Source organism: Acanthochromis polyacanthus, chromosome 11, assembly GCF_021347895.1.
Source record: "Acanthochromis polyacanthus isolate Apoly-LR-REF ecotype Palm Island chromosome 11, KAUST_Apoly_ChrSc, whole genome shotgun sequence".
NCBI lineage: Eukaryota > Metazoa > Chordata > Actinopteri > Pomacentridae > Acanthochromis > Acanthochromis polyacanthus.
Genome location: NC_067123.1, coordinates 18,838,738 through 18,862,435, shown reverse-complemented (window position 1 = coordinate 18,862,435; position 23,698 = coordinate 18,838,738). Strand labels below are relative to the sequence as shown.

Genomic DNA, 23,698 nt, shown 5'->3' with positions numbered 1-23,698 from the left:
ACCAGAAGAGGAAAGCGCTTCCGGTGTAAACAAGGACATGCGTTGAGTAACTCTCCTTGTGAATGTTGGGTTGTTTCTGAAGCCGTAATCCCAGTATGTCCGTCATTGTAGGGGGCTACAGGACAGCAGTTTTTACTGTTCACGTATAGAAAGTGTTCTCCACCTCCCTGACCTCATGGCGGCCGCTGCTCATGTGTCCGCTGTCCGCTCCCTGTACAAGAGGATCCTGGTGCTGCACCGGTTCCTGCCCATAGACCTGCGAGCCCTGGGTGACCAGTATGTGAAAGACGAGTTCAGGAGACATAAAGGTGCAACACCGGAGGAGACTAAGGGCTTCATGAGAGAGTGGCAGGTAAACCAGTTTACCATACAACCAAACCCAGTTAAGAAAACTCTCAGTTTAAAGCACATTTGCTTGCAGTGAAGACACCTCACAGGTTCAATACTAAGTTTTAAATAACTGTAAAAACCCTACTCCAATAGAATGTAGATCTTTATTAGTCAGTACTGCTTAGCTGATCAGTCTCTGAAACTCATATTATTTCTAGAAATAGTAGGCTGAGGTCAATGAGTAAAGTGCTTGTTATTGGTCATTAGGGATACACCGAACCATTGCTTTCATTGTCAGTTAATCTGTCATTTTTTTTTGATTAATCAATATACTTTTTGATCCCTTAAATGTCAGAGAAAGAAAGTGGTGAAAAATGTCTATCAGTGTTATGCAAAGTCCAGTTTCAGTCACATCCCAAAGAAATTCAATTTATTGCCCTGCTTATATTTTAAAGTAATGCAATTATATTATTATTATTATTATTATTAGTCAATTATTTAAAAAAAAATACTCACAAGTGTCTTACTTTCCACAACAGAACACATTTTTCTGCACTTATTAGCCAGATTCCAAACTGTCCTTTATTCTCATTCACTCTTACATTTACTTTCATTCAGAGGTTTAGCCAACTTTACTTTGCTGCTCTACCACCTGACCTACAGCTGCCCTCATTAACTCAAGAGAACAATTAAAGCCAGCCGCTCCAAACATGCACAAAATAGCTCTGCCTTTTTGTCAACACTGAGGACACAGTCATGGTGTTTGGATGAACTGTATTTGAATTGTGAGTGCACAGAGGATGAGGCTTGGTGTTCAGCCAGCGTGAGCTCCACATGGCGGCTGGTTGATTGACCAGTAGTGTTAGCAGAGAAGTGACAGATTGTGGCTGTGGGAAGGCCCATCAACACATGTAGTGTGAGTTGACACATCGTATATGATTCATGAGCTCTCGAGGCTAATGTGGCTGTTAGAACACACAGAGTTCAGTGCAAGTGTTTGAGATTTGGTGGACAAAACATCTACAACACTATGTTGGTAAAATATTCTGCATGAAAGTTGCTCATCTCAACCTCATTACTTTATTAGGAAACTTCAGTAGTTATGTAGCCGTTTAGGAGGAACACAAAACAAACCTAAGCTTTACCTGCAACACGCGACCTCAGTGTTAAAACACGCCTGACATGCCTACTTGGATTGAAGCCTGTTCCCAAGATAGAGCTCTCCTACTGTCTTGTTCTAAATGAATGGATGAATGGACTTGTTCTTATATAGCGCTTTACTACTCATCAGAGTACTCAAAGCGCTTATACAACAATTGCTTCCATTCAACCATACGCTCACACATTCTCACTCTGGGGCGGACGGAAGCGTGGCTGCCAATCCGCGCCTACGGCCCCTCCGACCACCACCAACATTCACACGCATTCATACAATGCAAACATGTCATATAATTCAGGTTTTCCATGCCTTTTTAGAGGCCTTGTATCTATTTGCCATTTGGATGTTCACGTGTGTAGGGCTTCACTTTGCTCAAAACGGGTACAAACTGCAGACACTGACTGTGTAAAAAGATGGAAGAATCCTCCTCCATGTCAGCCACAGGTTTCCTTAACAATGATTTTGAGGCTCAGTGTGGTGATTCAGGCCACTTTAGCATTGCATGACTCCTCCTATCTCCGGGCTAATTAAAGAATGAGCCTTAATGCAACCTAAATGCTTGAGCCGTATTAAAGGTCGCCCCTTGTACAGTTGTCATGAGCAGGAAAATTAGCTATAGAGACCAAAAATGTTTTTTGTACCAGACAGTCAACATGTTTATTTCTGTGGTGAAGTTGGACATGATAATATGGGGTCTAATGGGGGTTGACTCATTTTTTCAGGCAGCCTCAAGTGGACATTTGAGGAACTGAAGTTTTTGGCACTCTCATTTTCCAGCCCTGGAAGTTGCCGCTTGGTTTTACAGAGCAGCAGTGTTGTTGTCGTGTTCTGTCTGAAAGGCCTCTAACCCTGGTAGGATGCTGTAGCTGACAGATAACAACTAGTGCACTGCCAAAACAGTGTGGGAGGATCAGAAGAAGTAGCAGCCAGAGAGCCCAGCCTCAGAAAGCTGAGCCCATTGACCCATACTAAACATCCCTGATCTTTAATCTCTCTCTTGACGAGTAAAAGATGTTCTTCGGATAAACAAAGATGAATTTGCTGCTCTGAAAACATGGTGCTGCCAATAAAACTGCTTCAACACAGTTTAACAAGACAATTTATTTCAGACAACATAGATTTAATAAGGTCTGAATGATAAATTGATTGTGATGCAGTAGCAGGCAAAAGTTTGGACACATCTTCTCACTCAATGGTTTTATTTATTGTAATTATTTTACCTATTGTAGATTAATACAGAAGGCATCAAAACTATGAAAGAACACATTTGGAATAGTAAACAAAAAAGGTGTTAAACCAGAATATGTTTTATATTTTAGAATCTTTAAAGTAGCCCTCTTTGCTTTGATGGCAGCTTTGTACACTTTTGTTATTCTCTCCATCAGCTTCATGAGGTCGTCTCCTGGAACAGTATCTATCAACTACAATGAGACATTTTATCAAGAAATGCAATTTTATCTATACCCCCAGCCCTAGATTTAGACCCGTCTTAAACTTTAAACCACAGCTAAGCTACAACGCAACCCCTCCGTTTGTTCAGCTTATAAAATGTCCACATTGCTTTTACTGGTAGAATTTAAATTATAGTTAATAAAACCTCCAAAATGCTGAGGTTATGACCTCTCTGTCCTCATTGGTAGCTGTGACCCTGGTAACCGCCCATGTGTTCCACTAAGTAAGCTGTGAAATAAACTTTTCAGAACATGCATTTATTTTTAATGTTAGTGGAGGTAGTCTTTATTTCAAAACAAGGGTCTGGACTCGCTATCTGCACCCAACATATTTTACTTTTTCCTGTTGTCAGTCACTTTTCAGGGTTCTGGCATGGCTCGTGTTATGTCAGTCCATCACCACATGATGGCAGAGCAGCATCAGTAAACTGTAACATAACGGGACTGATAGAGGTGAATGTAAATGTTCTCAACAATTAGAAATGGGTTCTACTTCCCACCAGCTGTGTAAGTATTGTAGCAACTGACCATCTTGTTGTTGGAACAAAGGTGGATGCTTAGGTGAGAAAACAAGTGGTGACTAGGAAGGGGCGTTCACAATCAGGGAGAGGCTTGTGGGAAACTCTTGATTTTCACCCAGAGGCCAAGATGAACCAGAGCTCTGGAATCTAACTGCAAACCAGTTACTTCCCAAAACCCACCTGTCCATATAGACTCACTGGCCACTTTATTAGGCACACCTGCTAGTAAAAGGTTGAACCCCCGTTTCCGTTCAGAACTGCCTTAATTCTTCATGGCGTACTTTCAACAAGGTGTTGGAACAAGGTATTGACATGATAGCATCACACAGTTGCTGCAGATTTGTTGGCTGCACATCCATGATGCCAATCTCTGGATTGAGATCTGGTGACGGTGGAGGCCGTTGGAGGACAGTGAACTCATTGTCATGTTCAAGAAACCACTGTTAGATGATTTGAGCTTTGTGACATGATGCATTATCCTGCTGGAAGTAGCCATTAGAAGATGAATACACTGTGGTCATGAAGGGATGGACATAGTTAGCAACAATACTCAGGTAGGCTATTTAAGCAATGCTCAGTTGGTACAATGGCGCCCAAAGTGTGCCAAGAAAATATCCCCCACACCATTACATCACCAGCAGCCTGAACCATTGTTACAAGGCAAGATGGTTCCATGCTTTTGCGTTATTTACGTCAAATTCTGACCCTACATCTGACTGTCACACAAATGTTCACTCATCAGAACATCTATTGTCCAATTTTGGTGAGTCTGTGTGAATTGTAGCCTCAGTTTCCTGTCTTTAGCTGACACGAGTGGCACCCGGTGTGGTCTTCTGCTGCTGTAGACCGGTAGACTGGTTGGGTGTGTTGTGTGTTCAGAGATGATATTCTGCTTTTTTTTGGTTGGAGCAAGTGGTTCTTTGAGTTACTGTTGCCTTTCTATCATCTCCAATCCATCTGCCCATTCTTCTCTGACCTCTCACATCAACAAGGACCATTTTGGTCCACGCAACTGCCGCTCACTGGATGTTTTCTCTTTTTCGGACCATTCTCTGTAAACCCTAGAGATGGTTATGCATGAAAATCCCAGTAGATCAGCAGTTTCCGAAATACTCAGACCAGCCCGTCTGGTACCAACCACCATGCTACATTCAAAGTCACTTAAATCCTCTTCCTTCCCCATTCTGATGCTCAGTTTAAACTTCAGTAAGTTGTCTTGACCACGTCTACATGCCTAAATGCATTGAGTTGCAGCCATGTGATTGGCTGATTGGCTATTTGTGTTAACAGGCAATGGAACAGGTGTACCTAATAAAGTTGCCAGTGATTGTATGCAGTAGTAAGTGATGTCTGGACAGACTCATGTCTCCACTAGTCTGTCAGCAGAGCTCCCATTGAAATGGACAACAGACTGAGCTGATTCTGATGTACAGTATGGGCTCATCTTTGACTCACTGGTGCCATTTACTAATGATAATTAATATAATACTTAATATTCAGTATTCAAATAACAATTATATATACTAGAATAATAATACATGATAAGAACTAAGAAAGATGTACAGGTAAAAGCCAGAAAATTAGAATATTTTCATAAACTTGATTTATTTCCGTAATTGCGAACAAAAGGTATAACTTTTACATTATATGTAATCATTGCACGCAGACTGATGCACTTCAAATGTTTATTTATTTAATTTTGATGATCATAGGTGGCAACAAATGAAAATCCGACATTCCGTGGGTCAGAAAATTAGAATATTACCTGAGGCCAATACAAAAACAGGATTTGTAGAAATGTTGGCCAACTGAAAAGTATGAACGTGAAAAATATGAGCATGTACAGTACTCAATACTTGGTTGGAGCTCCTTTTGCCTCAATGACTGCATTAATGCGGCGTGGCATGGAGTCGATCAGTTTCTGGCACTGCTCAGGTGTTATGAGAGCCCAGGTTGCTTTGATAGTGGCCTTCAGCTCTTCTGCATTTTTGGGTCTGGCATTCTGCATCTTCCTCTTAACAATACCCCACAGATTTTCGATGGGGCTAAGGTCGGGCGAGTTGGCTGGCCAATTGAGTACAGAAATATCATGGTCCTTAAACCAGGCACTGGTAGATTTGGCACTGTGTGCAGGCGCCAAGTCCTGTTGGAACATAAAATCCCCACCTCCATAAAGCAGGTCAGCAGCAGGAAGCATGAAGTGCTCTAAAACTTGCTGGTAGACGGCTGCGTTGACCTTGGATCTCAGGAAACAGAGTGGACCGACACCAGCAGATGACATGGCACCCCAAACCATCACTGATGGTGGAAACTTCACACTAGACTTCAGGCAACATGGATCCTGTACCTCTCCTGTCCTCCTCCAGACTCTGGGACCTCGATTTCCAAAGGCAATGCAAAATTTGCTTTCATCAGAAAACATAACTTTGGACCACTCAGCTGCAGTCCAGCTCTTTTTTTCCTTAGCCCAGGTGAGACGCTTTGCGCGCTGTTTCTTGTTCAAAAGAGGCTTGACACGAGGTATGCGGCAGTTGAAACCCATGTCTTTCATGCGTCTCTTGGTGGTGGATTTTGAAGCACTGACTCCTGCAGCAGTCCAGTCCTTGTGAATCTCCCCCACATTTTTGAATGGGTTTTTTTTCACAATCTTCACCAGGGCGCGGTGATCCCTGTCGCTTGTACACTTTTTCCTACCACAGTTTTTCCTACCCTTTGCCTCTCCATTAATGTGTTTGGACACAGAGCTTTGAGAACAGCCAACCTTTTCAGCAATAACCTTTTGAGTCTTGCCCTCCTTGTGCAATGTGTCAATGGTTGCCTTTTGGACAGCTGTCAAATCTGAAGTCTTCCCCATGTTTGTGTAAGCTTCAGAACTGGACTGAGAGACCATTTAAAGCCCTTTGCAGGTGTTTTGAGTTAATCAGCTGGTTAGTGGGTGGCACCAGGTGTCTTCAAACTTGACCCATTTCACAATATTCTAATTTTCTGACCCACGGAATGTCGGATTTTCATTTGTTGCCACCTATGATCATCAAAATTAAATAAATAAACATTTGAAGTGCATCAGTCTGCGTGCAATGATTACATATAATGTAAAAGTTATACCTTTTGTTCGCAATTACGGAAATAAATCAAGTTTATGAAAATATTCTAATTTTCTGGCTTTTACCTGTAGATAGTGTTATGTCCTCTTCTATCCAGAGTATATTCACAATCAGTTCATGTCTTATTTAGAAATTTTGACTCGAAATTATAAACCTGAGATACCCCTGGATGTGCAACGAAGCTGTTTAACTGTTTGATTGCGTACACAAGAACCACATCACTCAGAGAAGGGCTGGGTGCCAATAGCCAGTTCCATTTTTGATGCAACATTTTATCTCTTTTCACTCTTTCTCATTACAGTGCCCAGTAGGGAACATACAGGTGGCAGCATGTCACAGACATCACCATCTAGAGCTGAGTAGCTGCTGAAATTATTAGTCACCCTATGACCAAGTGCAATATCTAAATCATAGGGGCTGCAATTTTTTGATAAAGGTAAAGTGTGTCACAGGGTACCCTTACACATGAAGCAGTGTGGTGCTGCAGAGATGCCCGTGAATCATATTCTACAGATGTAAGGAACTATGCTTGTTAGAGGGCAGCAAAATTCCCGTCATTTGCATGTTTTTGTCAGTACACAAGACATTCCCACTAAAATCCTGGCTGCAATATGGCTTTTTGTTTTCACCAGCCAATCTTCAAAATGGGGTCATTTTAGTCTTTAGTTTCTTGCAGGGTTGAAATATAAATTTAAGGAGATTCCATACGGTGCTTGAAAAGATTCAGAACTGCATTTAAATTTGATAAATGTTGTCAAACCCTATCCCTAATTCAGTGCTCTCTCTCTGGCAGTCTAGAAAACCCTTTCAACATTTCTTTAGACCATCATGTGCTGGAATTTTGGCACAAAGAAGAATTATTTCAGTGTTCTTGCCAACCAGGGAAAGAGTGAACTTGTAGACTTGAGCTTTATGAAGCATTATGATCAACCCTTGTGTTTTGTTGACACCCAGTTTACTTTCTTATCGTCACTGTTTGTGAATAAGCCTTCCTCAATTACATTTCTTTGTTGTTTTTCTGACCTCATTAACAACCAACATTTAGAAAATGATTCCCGTAGAAACATCTGTTCTCCCAAACTGTGTTCACACCATGAAGCAGCATTTATTTGACAAATGCGTTGATGTCCTGTGAAGACTGTGTCTTTGGCATCTTGTGAACAAACTGTTGTAAAACGTAAACAACAGAAATTAGAATTTACTTCATACAAAACTTATATAATTAGAGGATAGTAACAGCTAGTGGAGCAGTGAGATAGACAGGTCTGGTAAGCTCACTTCTTTCTGCAGGCCAACAGATCCTTCTTTTAACTTTTCAAACTTGTGGCCTCAATCCAGACTGATCAAAAGATGTCAACACAACATCATGATTTAGAGGATTGTGCTATTTTAAAAGGAAACCTTGACTTGCAGTAAATAGATTGAAACATGCTAAAACACTGGTATGGTCCTTTAAATCCGAGTAAGCCAGCCTTCACAGACCAGAGCTTAGATAATAAGAGATCAGATCATCTTTTTCCAATTGATCTTTTTCAACAACAACTTAACAAGAGCTTTGTATACTTTTTTGCACAACGTTTCGCCTCTCTTGAACTGTCTGTACATCTGTCCATCCACTGAGAGGTGGAGAATGTAGCGTTAGTAGTAGGGTTTTTACAATCCAAACTCTTGGCTCCTCCTCTCCACATGATGAGATGTTCCTGGGTAAGACACTGAACCCCAGATTTCTCCTGATGAGCAGGTTAGTGCTTTACATTGCAGCTCCTGCAATAGCTGAAAAAATGGGAATGTGCGTTTTCTGTTAAGGTAGAATAACAGTATACATGGCATTTTTGGTAGAAATGTAGAAAACTGCTAGAAAATTACTAAAATGTATTTTTAACGTCTCCAACTCAATGTCTTACTGTATTTTGTCACTTTGTATTTCATTTTCCACCTGAAAAAAGAAGAATTAAACTTTAACTGTAAAAACGCTCACCATTTCCAGCTGATATTACTTTAAGATGCTTTTAAAATATCAGTGTGATGAAATTATATTATCCATCAATATGTGTAAGTTATGTGAAATGTTTAATTAATATCATCCCAGTACCACATTTATCATAATTATACGAGGTATGATATTTTATCAGATTATTATTTTCTAGGAGTCAAAGCCAAACCTACACCTTTGTTAAATTTCTAGTAATCAATAATATAAGCCAGCTGCTAGCCACTTAAGACCGACCTGCATTCATGTGCTGATAAGAATTAGCACAGTCCACAATTATTAGGCAGCTTCTGTTCATTAAGATTCATATTCTAGAGTAAATACTATGCTTGCAGTCAGCCTGAAATGTTATAAAACCTCGCAGGAAGAATGAAAAAGCTCACTTGTTTATTCTTAATGCTTAGCATAAATGCAACAGATAATGATACAAACATTTTATTGCACAAAAATATTCTTTGTACAGTCAAATTCTTGTCAGTACCTGCCATGAGCCTAAGATTCATGCGGCGCGTCAGTTTTTTGATCTGTTCAACTTTTACTGAAGCAGCAAACACAGTCCCCTCAGTAAGGTGTGTCTTTTCTCATTGTAAGTCTTACCTTTGAAAAACTTCCACAGGTTCTCAAAAGGATTTAAGTTAGACGAGGAGGGGGGACTGTGTCATGATTGGGTCATTTTTGAGGACTTTTCTGATGAGCCGAAACATGGAGCAGCCGGATGCATTTAATGGAGCAGAATCCTGCATAAGGATCTTCTTGAATGTGGCAGACTTCTTCGTGAACCAGGAGGAATGTGGGTTTGGGAGTTGATTTTTAGTTTATCTTCAGCCTGAAAATGTCTAATTAGTTCATCTGAAATCATTGCAGCTCATACCAGTACTTCTCCCCAACGTTACAGGCTACTGATTTGAAGTGGCTCCTATCCTGACCCGTTCAGTTAGTGATCCAGCCATAGGTCCATCCATCTGCTGCATCAAGAGTCTCTCTCAGTTCATTTCTTGACCCATGCTTCAACTTATATTCAGTGGTGCCCATGTTTTAGTCGTCTTATCCTGGGCTATGTCTATGAGTGCATTTGTCAGCCTTTTGCAGTTAATTAGTCTCTTTTCTTGTCCTTTTGTTGTTTGTGGCCCTATTGACTATTTAAAACTAAACATTTGATTTTCTGGGGTCACACTTTAATAGTTGGGTTTTTATCATTCCAGTGTCAGTTAAATTTCTCTCTTTGTTTGGCCCTTTTAACTGAAGTAGTGAAGCTGCCTATTATGCACAGCTTGATATCGGGTATTAATCACTTTAGTCCACACCCTCCCTTATTATACAAATACAAATCACCTAAAAAAATATTAAATCTAATAAATGTTACTGTTTATATGGTTTGGAGATACTGTGCATATACCGTGTAATACGTACTTGGCTTATGATTGTGGATGCAGAATATTTACAACTCATCCCTGAGTTCCCAATATAACCCCAACAGTGGGAGTAAGCCAGGGTTTTCTTGTGTCACTATGGTGAAGGGCCAATGTTTTCCAGCACAGTTGTGCACTGCTGCGAGATGTTAAATAACCCATCTGCAGGTAATTCCTCTAATGAAGTAGATGGTGATTGCATCTGGAATCCTGAGAGGTCTCTTTGTCATTGGGGAGGTTACTTTCATTATGCTTCACTATATCAGTAAGCATCATTTGTAAACCCAGAGTCCATTTGAATGGGTCCTAACCAGGGGGACGAATGGCTTTTTGTCGTATTTACACACTGCTGTGTCTGTATTTCAAAAGGAGCTTAGTTTGACCAGAACCACTGGGAGGCATCCATGTGTGGACTGGGCTGGAAATTAACAGATAAATGAGAGCAATCTCTCTGTCTAATTGCTGTGTCATCTAACCAAACCAAAACAACAGAAAACCAAAGTTGTCATTGGTGTAAAAGCCACCTTTATTCTCTTGAGCTGAACTGCTGGTCCATTGTGAACAGATACTCTGATAGTAAAAGCTTTAATAGCTTTTTGTTGTAATGGACAGTGGTCACAGGCCAAGAATTTTTTTTGAATCCTGCACTGAAAAATGTAATGGACTGATAGACCGATTGGAATCTTAGAACCAAAAAGACAGAATAAAAATATTGGTAATAACCTGTTGGGGACACGAGGAGGAGTGCAGCCCACCTTATTCATACAATGACCAAAATGCATTATTTTCACTAACCTGTAGGGACAGATCAGGTGAATAGTTGAATATGTTAGTCTAGTGTGTCTGTCTCATTGATCCTTAGAACCGCACGCTGAAAAGATTACTTATTCATGCCCCTGACTGTGCACTACAGTCATACAACAGACATTCCTCCTCAGTAAATCCTGCTGACATTATACACTCAACAAAAATATAAATGCAGCACTTTTGTTTTTGCTCCTATTTTTTATGAGATGAACTCAAAGATCTAAAACTTTTTCCACATACACAATATCACCATTTCTCTCAAATATTGTTCACAAATCTGTCTAAATCTGTGATAGTGAGAACTTCTCCTTTGCTGAGATAATCCATCCCACCTCACAGGTGTGCCATATCAAGATGCTGATTAGACACCATGATTAGTGCACAGGTGTGCCTTAGACTGCCCACAATAAAAGGACACTCTGAAAGATAGCCAACAACTTCGCACAGCCATTGAAGACGAGTGTCTAATCAGCATCTTGATATGGCACACCTGTGAGGTGGGATGGATTATCTCAGCAAAGGAGAAGTGCTCACTATCACAGATTTAGACAGATTTGTGAACAATATTTGAGAGAAATGGTGATAATGTGTATGTGGAAAAAGTTTTAGATCTTTGAGTTCATCTCATAAAAAGTGGTAGCTAAAACAAAAGTGTTGAGTTTATATTTTTGTTGAGTGTAATTTCCAAACTCTGAATCACACTCAGCTTCCTCACCTGTTAGCAGTATCATAACTGCTGTTGTCTCCACCACAGAACAGCAACGTCTTTCAGAAGATTATTCACCGATTAGTTCACAAAACATTCCCTGTCAAGGTTCTAGCTTGAGAAGAGAGGCTAAATTATTGGATAACATTCATACATTTACATTTCTTTGGTGAACGTCTCGAGGAAGCTTTAGGTCAGGGGTGTCAAGATCCGTTCCTGAAGGGCCACTATCCTGCATGTTTTAGATGTTTCCCTCTTCCAACACAGCTGATTGAAATGATCAGGCTCGTTATCAGGCTTCTGCTGAGCTTGATGATAAGCTGATCATTTGAATCAGGTGTGCTGGAAGAGGGAAACATCTAAAACATGCAGGATAGTGGCCCTCCAGGAACTGAGTTTGACACCCCTGCTTTAGATCGAGTACCGTCTTCAACCCTGGAACTGACTCATTCTATTTGACAGCAACTTGAAAGATATCTGAGTGAAAGCACCTGTGTTACATTAGCATTAGATTAGTGTTGCTGCACTTTTGCTAAATGTTGGCTGCTGCCTGCATGTTTATTTCTCCCAGCTGGTTATAATGAGTTTCCTTCATCAGTTTGCTGGATAAGACTTTACATGGTAAAGGGTTACGAGTTCAGTGCAGTGATGTGTCATTGACATGGTTGTTGTGTTATTGACTTCTCCGTTTTAAAAAGAAAAAAAGCTGTATTGGCAGACATGCTCTTTTGTACACATCTGTATTTAGTTGCAAATGCATGTGAAGAACTCACTGTTGAGCCATGCCACTGGGCCCCCCTGTAGTTATTAACATCACATTTTCGTCACTTTTTTTCACGAAAAAATGTCACAGTGTACTAATATATTTCATTATTCTGCTGTGTTATGTTTCTGTAACACCTGCTAAGCCCGTATCAATCAGCAGAATAATCAATAATCACAGTCACATGCTTGTGGTTGTTGCGGATAAAGTGCTCACCACTCCAGTGTTCAGTGGACGAGGATGGGTGGTCAGATGAGGCATTCAGAAAAGTTTTTTAAAATGGTGCAGTTTTGAATCTGGATGAACTTCAGACTTTTAGATCGTCCATCAATTTTTGGAAGTCGTGACACCACTTTTCTTTTCTCCTGATGTTACCACAGCCATGGAAGGTTTACATTTTCCAAGAGTGCATGTTTGTGAGACCTTCTGGCTTTCAGAGTTGAACTTTTGCTTTGAGAAGCTACTTGTGTCTTGACAGCGGCAGTTTTTTCAGTCCTAGCCTCTTTGGATGACTATTTGGATGCATTTTAACTGTTGTGCCATTTTTCCTTTCTACTTTCATAATTTTAATGCTCAGGTTTTGCTTTTAAATGACCTGATTCATGGATGGTACAAAAGATAATTTATCCTTAACTGCAGCCTCAGCCCTGTCTTCTATCTGTGGAGCTGTTTTCATCCAAACTCTCCAGTAAGAAAGGAAATTGTGCCGCAAACTAAATCTGTTCCAGACACACTTTAATATCATTGTGTCTGAGTGTGTACGCTTTAACAGAAACACAACAGTATGACCTTCAAGTAAAAAGGAAAAAATGCAATATTGCCTAATAGAATTTTTATCCAGAAAAACTCACATTGTTGCATACCTTGCATTAGCAGTAACTTTATGTTTAGATGAAAACACTGGAGATGCAAATCTTTTCAGCGTTTTGACATTTTGACACCAGAACAGTGATAAATAGAAATGGTTAGAGGGATGCTAGGGAGTTGAAAAAGGTTCATTTTGTAGCAGACATGTACATAATAGCAGGCTACTAACAGAATTACCAGAAAAGGATAAAACTGCAGCTGTGTCATCTCATGAATAGTAGATTATTAACCAAATGACAGCAGCCAGTCACTGTTTGTGTATCAGAGATCGACTTCAGTTTAGGTGGATTGGCTGGCTTAGTTACAACAGAGGTCGCTTAAAGGCTGTCTGTCATGTGGTTTGGATGCTGCCTCGAGATCATCTGGGGCTTTTGAAGCAGGCAAGCTGGACCCAGAACATCGTGTTGTCTATTATTAGCTAGAAAATTTCAATTTGTCCACTTGATCAGGATCAAAGCCTCACATTGAGCGCTGATTGCGAGCTAGAATTTGTTGATTTTGTCGCCCCAGTGCACCTGCACACACCCTGCAATTAGTTCTGTTTTTTTAATGTGGGGGCTGCTCAACTGATATACTGGCAAGTGAAATGGAATGACAACAATAACAGCTCTGGTGATACACTGTGATGCCATTCAGTGGTGGTGCTGGAGTTACAAGAAGTCATGGTAATGCTGCATCAAAATTCTTATTTCTGTGCACTAAAGAGGATGGTCAAGAAATGGGTGAACATTTAGGAAATACACTTATTCTCTTTCATAGCAGATACATGAGGAGATTGTTGCAGGTTTAACAGGCCATATTCCTTTGCTTTGCATGTGTGGAAACAAGGTGGAAAGAACTGAACAAGCTTAAAAACAAGAAGGCTGAATGTACCAATCACTGACAGGAATTTGCTTTAATGTATCATTCGAGTTAGATAAAGATATTTCATCTAACTTTTCAGACTCTCACTGCAGGCATCAAAATTGTGAATGAACATGTGGATTTATGTAGTAAACAAAAAAGTGTGAAATAAGTCAAAACCTGTGTTATATTTTATATTCTTCAAAGGAGCCACCCTTTGCTTTGATTACAGCTTTGCACATTCTTGGCCTTCTCTCGATGAGCTTCATGAGGTGGTCAGTTAAACGTTCCTTGGGAAATCTTGTTCCTCTTGTTCATGAAGCCAACTATATCTTGTGGCAAGAAGTTGAATTAGATTTGATTTAATAGATTTTGCTGTCCTCACCAGTTGGCACCTAAAATACTAATCGGATAAGCTAATTCTTAATATTTATTGATGTACAACATTCGTTTATAGTTATGTCTAATACACAGGTGAAACTAGCAGGGTTGGACAGATAGCACCTCGTGTACCGAGCAGTTTTGCTTTAAGCAAGAAAAATACACAATTATTTTTTATTTTGTCTCTTTCCTTACTTTAAGACTAATGGACTAGTCCATGTATTCATTTCTCTTTAATCAAGAAGGAACTTAATTGTTTGGAACATGACTAGTTTTGGTGTTGATGGACTGGCATGCAAAGTCTCTCCACAGAGGATTTTGTCCTGGGTTGGAGGGGGCCGCCATATTCCTTCTCATTGCATCAGCATCCTGCAGCCATGGCTGAGTAAATCAGTAACCATTTCACAGAGACTTTGTCCCGTACTTTAGGTGAAAGTGCAGAAATTCAGTGTCCACTTGGTCCTTGGTGAGGTTGGTGTCCAAGATGAGAAAGAATTCCATAGAGTAGAGGCCTACACATACACACAGAGCATTTTAAGTGCTTTTAAAACACATAATTCCTTCATTGTTCATCCTATTGCATAGTGATGAATGCTAGACACTGGAGAGCCAATAGGGAGTGACTTTCTGATTTTATTTGTTCTTCACATTTGGGATAAGGCCAGGTTGTAACTCAACCCACCACTGACTGAAGTGGAGGGCCAGAGTAGTATTTTCACTGACTGGTGGCTTCAGTTGTATTTAACACCATATTCTGTTGTGTAGCGCTTGAACAATACAAACTCAACCTCCTGACTATCTCCATGTGTCCATTCTTTATAGAGGAGGTGAATTTACGCTCCATTTCAGCTTCCTCAGGAAAGTACAGACGACTGGAAGCAGATGAAGGGCGAAACTCGAAATAAAATTACAAGGCTCGAGTGTTCAGTGTATAATCCATTTATTTCAGAAGCACCCATGGGAGTTCTCTGCTCCAAATAAATCAGCTCCAGTAGTCCAAACAGGCTTTTCTTAAAGAGATGGAGGCAAAAACAGAAGGAGCAAAGAGGAATACGGCAAAAAAGACGAGGAAAAGACGTCTGTGATTGCAGCAAACCACCTTTAAATGGTTCATAATATAAACTGCTCTGTACAGAAACCTTTTTAGGGTAGGCAAGGAAATAATCAGGAAGCTAAAATATTTAAAGAGAGTGTTGAAAATGTCAAGCTAATAAATTCAAAAGGAAATGTATATACCTATTAGCATATTTTAGTGCTCTGGATAATTAAACCGTAATTAAAGAGCAACTTGCAGGTTGGCAGCACCCCAGTGAATTACTGTATAGGAAAATGAAACAAAAACTACATGGAGTAGTAAAGCTAGTTTCATACCTGCTTGGTTGTTATGGCACAAAATGGAGAGCAGCCAGGGTAGGTCCATCTTAGCAGCAGGAGATATGAATTTTAACATATCCAAACATATGGAATTTTTAATTTTTTGTCAGACCGATAAATCTACCTAATGAAGTGGAGATCTTTACTCTTTATGAGTTGCAGTGTGTGATTCCACAGATGCTGCAGCTCACTGAATAAGACTTTAAATTTAAACAGTGATCACTTCATTTGTCCATTGGTGTGTCACCAATGTTGAACTGGACCTTTATTTTATAGTTAATAGTAATAATGTTTAAATGAAAACTGAAGCTTTTCTTGACCTATAATGGCAGATGACAGTAACTTAATCACCCTTTTCGGCTTGTTCTTTAATGACTTCAGGTACAAGCTGCTAGCTTTCTTCCCACACATACACATTTTCAACTGTCACTTCCTATTAGCGCACACTGTCATTTGTGCTTTTCAAGTTTGTTATTTATGTAGTTGAATTTTGGAGGAGGCAGGTCATTTCATTAGCAAAATATAATAACAGTAGTGGCCTCTAACAATCCGACATCTTTCACGTCTTTCCTTTAGCGTCCATTAGATTTTCTGTGATGGTGACACCCAAAGCTTTGACAAGGCTCCATGAATCCTCAGCCAGTAAAAATGACTGCAGACTTATACTACCATTCAAAAATTTGGTGTCACCCACGCAATTTCATGTTTTCCAGGAAAAGTTCACACTTTATTTGTGTGCCAGCTTACAGCGTCCTCCATAATTACTGGCACCCCTGGTTAAGATGTGTTGAAAGCCTTGAAATAAATTCAACTTTTATTGCAGAAGCACACTCTCACACTGAAAATTGTAGGAAAATGTATTATAGGAGAAGATTAGGTGCTGTTTTGTTGGCAAAAGGGGGTTGTACAAAGTATTAACATCAGGGGTGCTAATAATTGTGGCACACATAATTTGATGTAAAAAGAATTAGTTCTTAATGTGTGATTTTTTTCCCCCACTGAATAAATGCACTTGAATTAAAGGTTGTATTTTCCTCTTTTTTTCATTGTGGTCTTATATTATTTAGAAAAAGAAATGAATTTATTAGAAGCTAAAGAACACATTTTAACTAGGGGTGTCAATAATTATGGAGGGCGCTGTATAATTGTACAAGGGTTTTCTAATCAGTTAGCCTTTCAACACCATGAGCTAACACAATGTAGCATTAGAACACAGGAGTGATGGTTGTTGGAAATGTTCCTCTGTACCCCTATGGAGATATTCCATTAAAAATCAGCCGTTTCCAGCTAGAATAGTCATTTACCACAATGTCTAGACTGTATTTCAGATTCATTTAATGTTATCTTCATTGAAAAAAGCAATTATTTTTCTTTCCAAATAAGGAAAGAACATTACTGTATTTGTCACATGGACTATTCTTATGAATTCTTGAAAAGTAAAAAAGTACTGGAGTATTCCTTTCAGCTCTGACCCTCCTTCCTCAGGAAGGATATTTCCCCCTTGGCAAATATTCAACATAATTACATTATGTGCAGGAAGGAGCCTCTCAGATAAATGGCTCGTTATTTTTCACAGTGAGAATGTTCCAAAAACCCAAGACGCTTTGTGAATGGGCAAACACCAGGCACTGTCATTGTTCACATGATGGACAGTGTTTAAGAAGTGGAACACATGGAGGTGGCCACGGAGCAGCTCTCGGGATGATTCATGTACAGCAGTGGCAGCTTTGACTCATCACACATGGGCTGAGGTCAACTTGACAGTTTATTCTGCAGCAAGAAGAGATCTACAGTATGTGCACAGATTGGCCCTGAGTGACATCAGTGTTGTAAATCGAAGCCCATCACCTTGATTTTACTGTACAGTAAACATGAATACATTCTTTTATTTGCAGTCAAGGACAAATTTTAATGGACTAAGTGAGAGTTTAAGAAATGCTGTTACTCACTGTGGGAATGGTCATGGTCACTGCAGTCACCATCAGTTTCTGATCAAGCTGAATTCAAAAGAAAAAGTGAAGTAAAAACATGCCATCATTCAGCATCAGAAATGATCAGGTTGTGTATGTTTTCCTACAATTTAAGTGTGTTTTGTATCCACGAATAATGTAGTGACAAGAGGAAATGCTGCTTTTGTTGGGGACCATTTTCAGCAGCTGATTAATATGTCATTGGTGTTCTAGTGAGTATTTATGGCAGCAGGGTGGTGAATGTGGCACTCAGTAGCTCGTTATTGTCATTTTTATGTGTTTTTTTTTTAACAACAGTGGAGCTCAGGCTTTTATACACACATTCTTTAGAACAATTTGTCTAGTGTTGGTTTGACTGCATATGAAAATGCCACTTGAATTCTGTTTTCTCCATATGCATCTTGCACCATATGATGCACGCTGACTGCATGATGTGTTTAATGACTCTGAAAGTGGAGATGGGTGGACGGGCAGGTGCTAAATGCTGCTGCTAATCCTGTCTGTTTACAGTAATCTGTGCCTGTTTCCTCCACCCCCTTTGCAGAACTACAAGGACACCCTGCAGACTCAGGTACTGGAGTCAGCGGGGGAGCGCCTCAGTGATGTGAAGTTCGGGACCAACTTGCCGGAGGGGAAACTCCGCGACTTCCAGGACGAGCAGATAGGCCAGCTGTACGAACTCATGCTGGAATCCACCAAACCCAGCAGACAGTTTGACATCCAGGAGGACGGCAAATGAAACAGCAGGACATTGGACATTGAGAAGCAGACGGTTTTCTGATAAAGTCAGACCACTTGTATATTACCTCTTAGTGCTTCAGATGCAGAGTGCAGCTCAAAGGCCAAGTCGAGGCTTTTAAGAATATTTGATTATGTCAAAGTGCTGTGTAATTCTGTGCGCTTGTTCTTTTCTCTTTTACTGTGACAATAAAAGAGGTTCCTCTTGCTCCTCCACAGGTGCATTAAGGTGGCACTAATTTCCTTTGTCAACTTCTTTCACTTGAAAATAATTTCCCCTCATGGTCATGACGGAAAGGCACAGAGATGTGTCTCCTCGGCAGATGCACTGAGGACTCACATCAGCACAGCCTTCTTCAGCCTCAGTGGTGATGCTGCCATTGTTTGAGATGAAGCCCTCATTATCCATGTGGAAATATGGACACAAAAGTCCTGAGCTGTGTGTGTTGAGGAGGACAGATTGGGGTTTTAGAGCTGTTATAAAAGCCAACTCATGGTTGTTGATGCGCTGAATGCCTCCCACTGAGTTCAGACATAATGGTAATTTCTCTGGAAACAAGTCAGTTATGCACGGTGCAGCTGTACCGGAGGCTACCAAGTGCCTTTGTCCTGCATCTGTTCCAGATAGAATGCTGCTTTGAACTTCCTCCTCCGACCGACATCTAAATATCTGTTCTGTAAACATTGCTTTTGTTGCGCTTTATCATATCTAGAGCGTACATTATGTCTGCTACTGTTTTGTTTTGGTTTTTTTTTTGGCTTTTAGTGTTTTTTTTGCCCTCTTAAAGTCATAGCCAACGAGAAGATTTTCTCTGTTGCAGTCTGAAATTCAAACTGACATTTTGTTTCCCATCTGCCTGATGACAGTGTTGCTCTCTGATTTCATCTACGTCAGAACCTGAAACCCTTTTTAGTTAAAATTACAAAGATACAATGCGTTATTATGTCAGACATGCAAACATTTGACATGACACAAGTCTGAACTGACAGACGTCAAGTTAACAGAGAACTTCAGCAACACCACATTATTTATAAATAGTAGTAGACTAAAATGGTCAGAATTAGTATTTTTATGTTAACAATGAGGGCACAGTGTTTTATCCTCTTCTTCTTAGTCTCCCTCTGTAGTGAATGTGGGAAATTTTCTGGACTGTCTTAACATAAAGATAAACTGTAGCTTATCTTAGTTAAGCATTCTTGTAATAATATGCTTTACTACATTAGTTAAGCAGAACCGTTTACTGTATACTGTACCAACACTCCCTTGGCACAACACAACTGTTGGTCTCAAACACACTGAGAATGCAATAAATTCCACCACTTGACGTTTGAGAAGACTCGCCTGTTAACAGGAAACCATTGGATGAAATGGGTATTGTCAGGGCCTGCACAGTCGTTCAGTGGTTAGCACTGTTACCTTGCAGCTAGAAGATCCCTGGTTCGCATCCCGGACTCCATCTTTCTCTATGGAGTTTGCATGTTCTCCCTGTGCATGCGTGGGTTTTCTCCAGGTACTCCAACTTCCTCCCACAGTCCAAAAACATGCTGAGGTTAACTGGTGATTCTAAATTGTCCGTAGGTGTGAGTGTGTTTATTTGTCTCTCTATGCAGCCATGCGATAGACTGGTGACCTGTCCAGGGTCGCCTGGATGCCAGATAGATAGTCCTTGATTTCTTTGTCCCACTCAACCACAGTCTTCACATGTGGTGGTCCCCTTTGTCCAGAGGACTTCTATGCTCTTTCCACGGTTGGGTGGCACAGTGGTTGCTCATCTTGGGGAAGGAGGTGGGTGATACCAACTATGCCAACTATCCAAAGATTGAAAGGTGCAACCAGAATGTAAACATCTGCCCTCAAAAGATGGCACATTTTCTCCAGGATCTGTTTTTGTAGAACATCCCAGGTCATAGTGCACTCCATGCACAGTACAAAAGGCATGCCAGCCTCTTTCCTTGATGGCCAGGACACCTTCATCCCAAGTAAGCTGGGATAGACTTTCAGCCCCCCCATGACCCTAATGAGTACTAAGCAGTGTATTGATAATGGATGAATGGATGGATATTGCCAGTAGTGTGCAAAGCGCCATTAAGCCATGGCTTCTTTGAGGAAACAAAAACATAAAGAATTTTACATTATTTACACTTTTTTGTTTATAATTCTATGTGGTATTCCATAATTTTATGTCTTAGCATATTTGTACTGAATTGTTTTGAATCTAGTTCTTAGTATCATACAAGTGGTGTGGCTTTTCCTGTGCAAGTCACATCACGTTCAAATGAAATGGAACATTTGCATGACAGGAACCCACAATGGAATGTCAGAAAACTGCAGATAGAAGAACTTTATTCTGTTAATCTTTACCTGAAAAGGCTGTAAGAGCAGCGGGTATCTAATATCTCCCAACAAGCAGCAAGATGCTGTTGACCGACTGCCAGTCTCAGTGTCAACACAGAAGGATGTCATACATAAACCTAATTTGTTAGTCTTTGGATGCATCTTCTGTGAGGAGTCCTACATCAGATTCTGTTGTATAAATAGTGTTCTTATCCATAAGAAGGAGGTCTTACCATCGTCCTGCACCCCATATCAGCTTTAGTGCAGAGACTCAAATGCTGCAACTTTTAATTAGTATTTGTGGTATCCTTCCATATATTTCATGGTATGATATGTAAATTAACTTTCAACAATCTCGTTACACACTGACTGTAATCTCTTAATGGAATCAGCGATTAATATCAGCTGTCAAAAGCCGAGGCTGTAATTAATTGAGGGATAATAAGCAAGGTGGTGCTTTCAGTAATTGTTTATCACGACTTCCATCACTTTCCCATGGCACTCAATAATTAGCAGCTCCATATGGTATGCCATCAGTTGCAATGTAAGAGAGGCGAGGATCAAATGAGGAAAAAGGAGCAGTCTTGACCTTCATCAGAATGACAATAATGAATGATTAAAAACTACTCAGACAAAACTTCAAGATATTTTTTACTAACACTCCTCCACGTGTAAGTGAAAGAGCAAAGGTTTGAAGAATTCTAGGTCAGACATCTACATATATATGGTGGCTTCAGACAGAATTCAGATATTTTACACATTTTATTGGGCTGCAGACTTATTTTTCAATAAGGATGGGTATTAAGATTTTCACATACTACCACTTTTACAGATACTGTTTATAGGCCTGGTACTTTAATGGTATTCTTCACGAAACTATTAAAGTTTAGTAAAGTGTTGGTGTACCCAGTTGATCTAGTTCATCCTTGTCATTTTTTTTGAAAATGTCATAATGTCAAAATATGGCTTAATTGCCACATCTGCTTGAGCTACTACAGTGTCAAATCTAGAACATTTTACATGGGGTGGCAAAAGGGTGGCAATCGGTCTTGACAGGGTGACATTGGAGGATGGAATGTGATAAGCCCCATACATTAATAGTCACAAGTTTGGACACACCTTCTCATTTAATGTTTTTTTCTTTGTTTTCATGACTACGTTGTACATTTTCACTGAAGGCATGAAAACTATGAATGAACACACATGGAATTATGTTGTAAACAAAAAAGTTTGAAATAAATCAAAACGTGTGTTATATTTTAGATTCTTCAAAATAGCTACCCTTTGCTTTGATTACTGCTTTTTACACTCTTGGCATTCACTCAGTCAGCTTTATGAGGTAGAACCTGAAATGGTTTTCCAACAGCCGTGAAGAAATTCCCAGAGATGCTGAGCACTTGTTGGCTCTTTTGCCTTCACTCTGCAGTCCATTTCATCCCAAACCATCTCCATTGGGTTTAGGTCAGGTGACTGTGGAGGCCAGGTCATCTGATGCAGCACTCCATCTCTCTGCTTCTTGATCAAATAGCCCTTAAACAGCCTGGAGGTGTGTTTAGGGTCATTGCCCTGTTGAAAAATTTATAATGATCCAGTGAAATGCAAACTGGATGGGATGGCATGTCGCTGCAGGATGCTGTGGTAGCCATGCTGGTTCAGTATGCCTGTCAATTTTGTATAAATCTTCAACAGTGTCACCAGCAAAGCACCCCCATACCATCACGCCTCCTCCTCCATGCTTCACAGTGGGAACCATGCATGTAGAGACCGTCTGTTCACCTTTTCTGCATCTGGTGGAAGCAAAGATCTCAACTTTGTACTCATCAGACCAAAGCACAGATTTCCAATGGTCTAATATCCAATCATTATGTTTCTAGGCCCAAGCAAACCTTTTCTGTTTGTTGCTTTTCCTTAGTCGTGGTTACTTAGCAGGTTTTTGACCATTAAGGCTTCATTGGCGCAGTCTCCTCTGAACAGTTGATGTAGAGATGTGTCTGGTATGAGAACTCTGTGTGGTATTTATATAGGCTCTAATCTGATGTGCTGTTAACTTGTCATTTCTGAGGTTGGTGACTCAGATGAACTTATCCTCAGCAGTAGAGGTGACTCTTGGTCTTCCTTTCCTGGGGTGGTCCTCATGTGAGCCAGTTTCGTTGTAGCGCTTGATGGTTTTTGCAACTGCACTTTGGGATACATTCAAAGTTTTTGCGATTTTACAGACTGACTGACCTTCAGTTCTTAAAATAATTATAGACTGTCGTTTCACTTTACTTAGCTGATTGATTGTTGCTATAATATGGATTCTAGCACTTGTCAAATAGGGCTGTCAGTTGTGTACCAACCTGACTTCTCAGAGCACAACTGATAGTCCCAACCCCATTAAGACGGCAAGAAATTCCACAAATTAACCTTGACAAGGCACATCTGTGAAGTGGAAGCCATTTCAGGTGACTACCTCGTGAAGCTCAATGAGAGAATGCCAAGAGTGTGCAAAGCAGTAATCAAAGCAAAGGGTGGCTATTTTAAAGCATCTAAAATATAAAACGTATTTGAACTTATGTCACACTTCTTTGTTTACTACGTAATTCCATACGGGTTAATTCGTAGTTGTTATACCTTCAGTGAGAATCTACAATGTAAATAGTTATAAAATAAAGCAAAACTATTAAATGAAAAGGTGTGACCAAACAGTTGACTGGTAGTATATAGACAGACAGACAGACAGACAGACACTTTATTAATCCTGAGGGAAATTCAAGAGATGGAGCTGCTGAAGAGGCTGTCACTTGCGTTGGAGGATTAGATATGAGAATGGATTCAACAAAAGATCCACAAACTTTACATGTATGATCAATGTGCTGCCCTGATGACATTCACATGCCGATTTAAAGCCATAGTCATAGCGCCACCTGCTGGATGGAAGGAAATGCTCTAAAACTAGCCTGTACATGCT

At 40.1% G+C, this 23,698-nt stretch overlaps 1 protein-coding gene across 1 annotated transcript; it reads left to right on the top strand.

Moving 5' to 3' along the window:
* Window positions 1–18,652, top strand: sdhaf3 (succinate dehydrogenase complex assembly factor 3). Its single transcript, XM_022217023.2, has 2 exons — window positions 1–352; window positions 18,220–18,652. The coding sequence occupies exons 1-2, from the start codon at window positions 176–178 to the stop codon at window positions 18,412–18,414; spliced, it is 372 nt and encodes a 123-aa protein (XP_022072715.2). The 5' UTR covers window positions 1–175; the 3' UTR covers window positions 18,415–18,652.
* The last annotated feature ends 5,046 nt before the right edge of the window (window positions 18,653–23,698 follow it).

Bases quoted from the DNA above. Each gene is read 5' to 3' on its own strand.
- sdhaf3 (XM_022217023.2), top strand. From the start codon at position 176: ATGGCGGCCGCTGCTCATGTGTCCGCTGTCCGCTCCCTGTACAAGAGG. The intron at 353-18,219 runs GTAAACCAGTTT...CCCCCTTTGCAG, and splicing joins GCTTCATGAGAGAGTGGCAG to AACTACAAGGACACCCTGCA.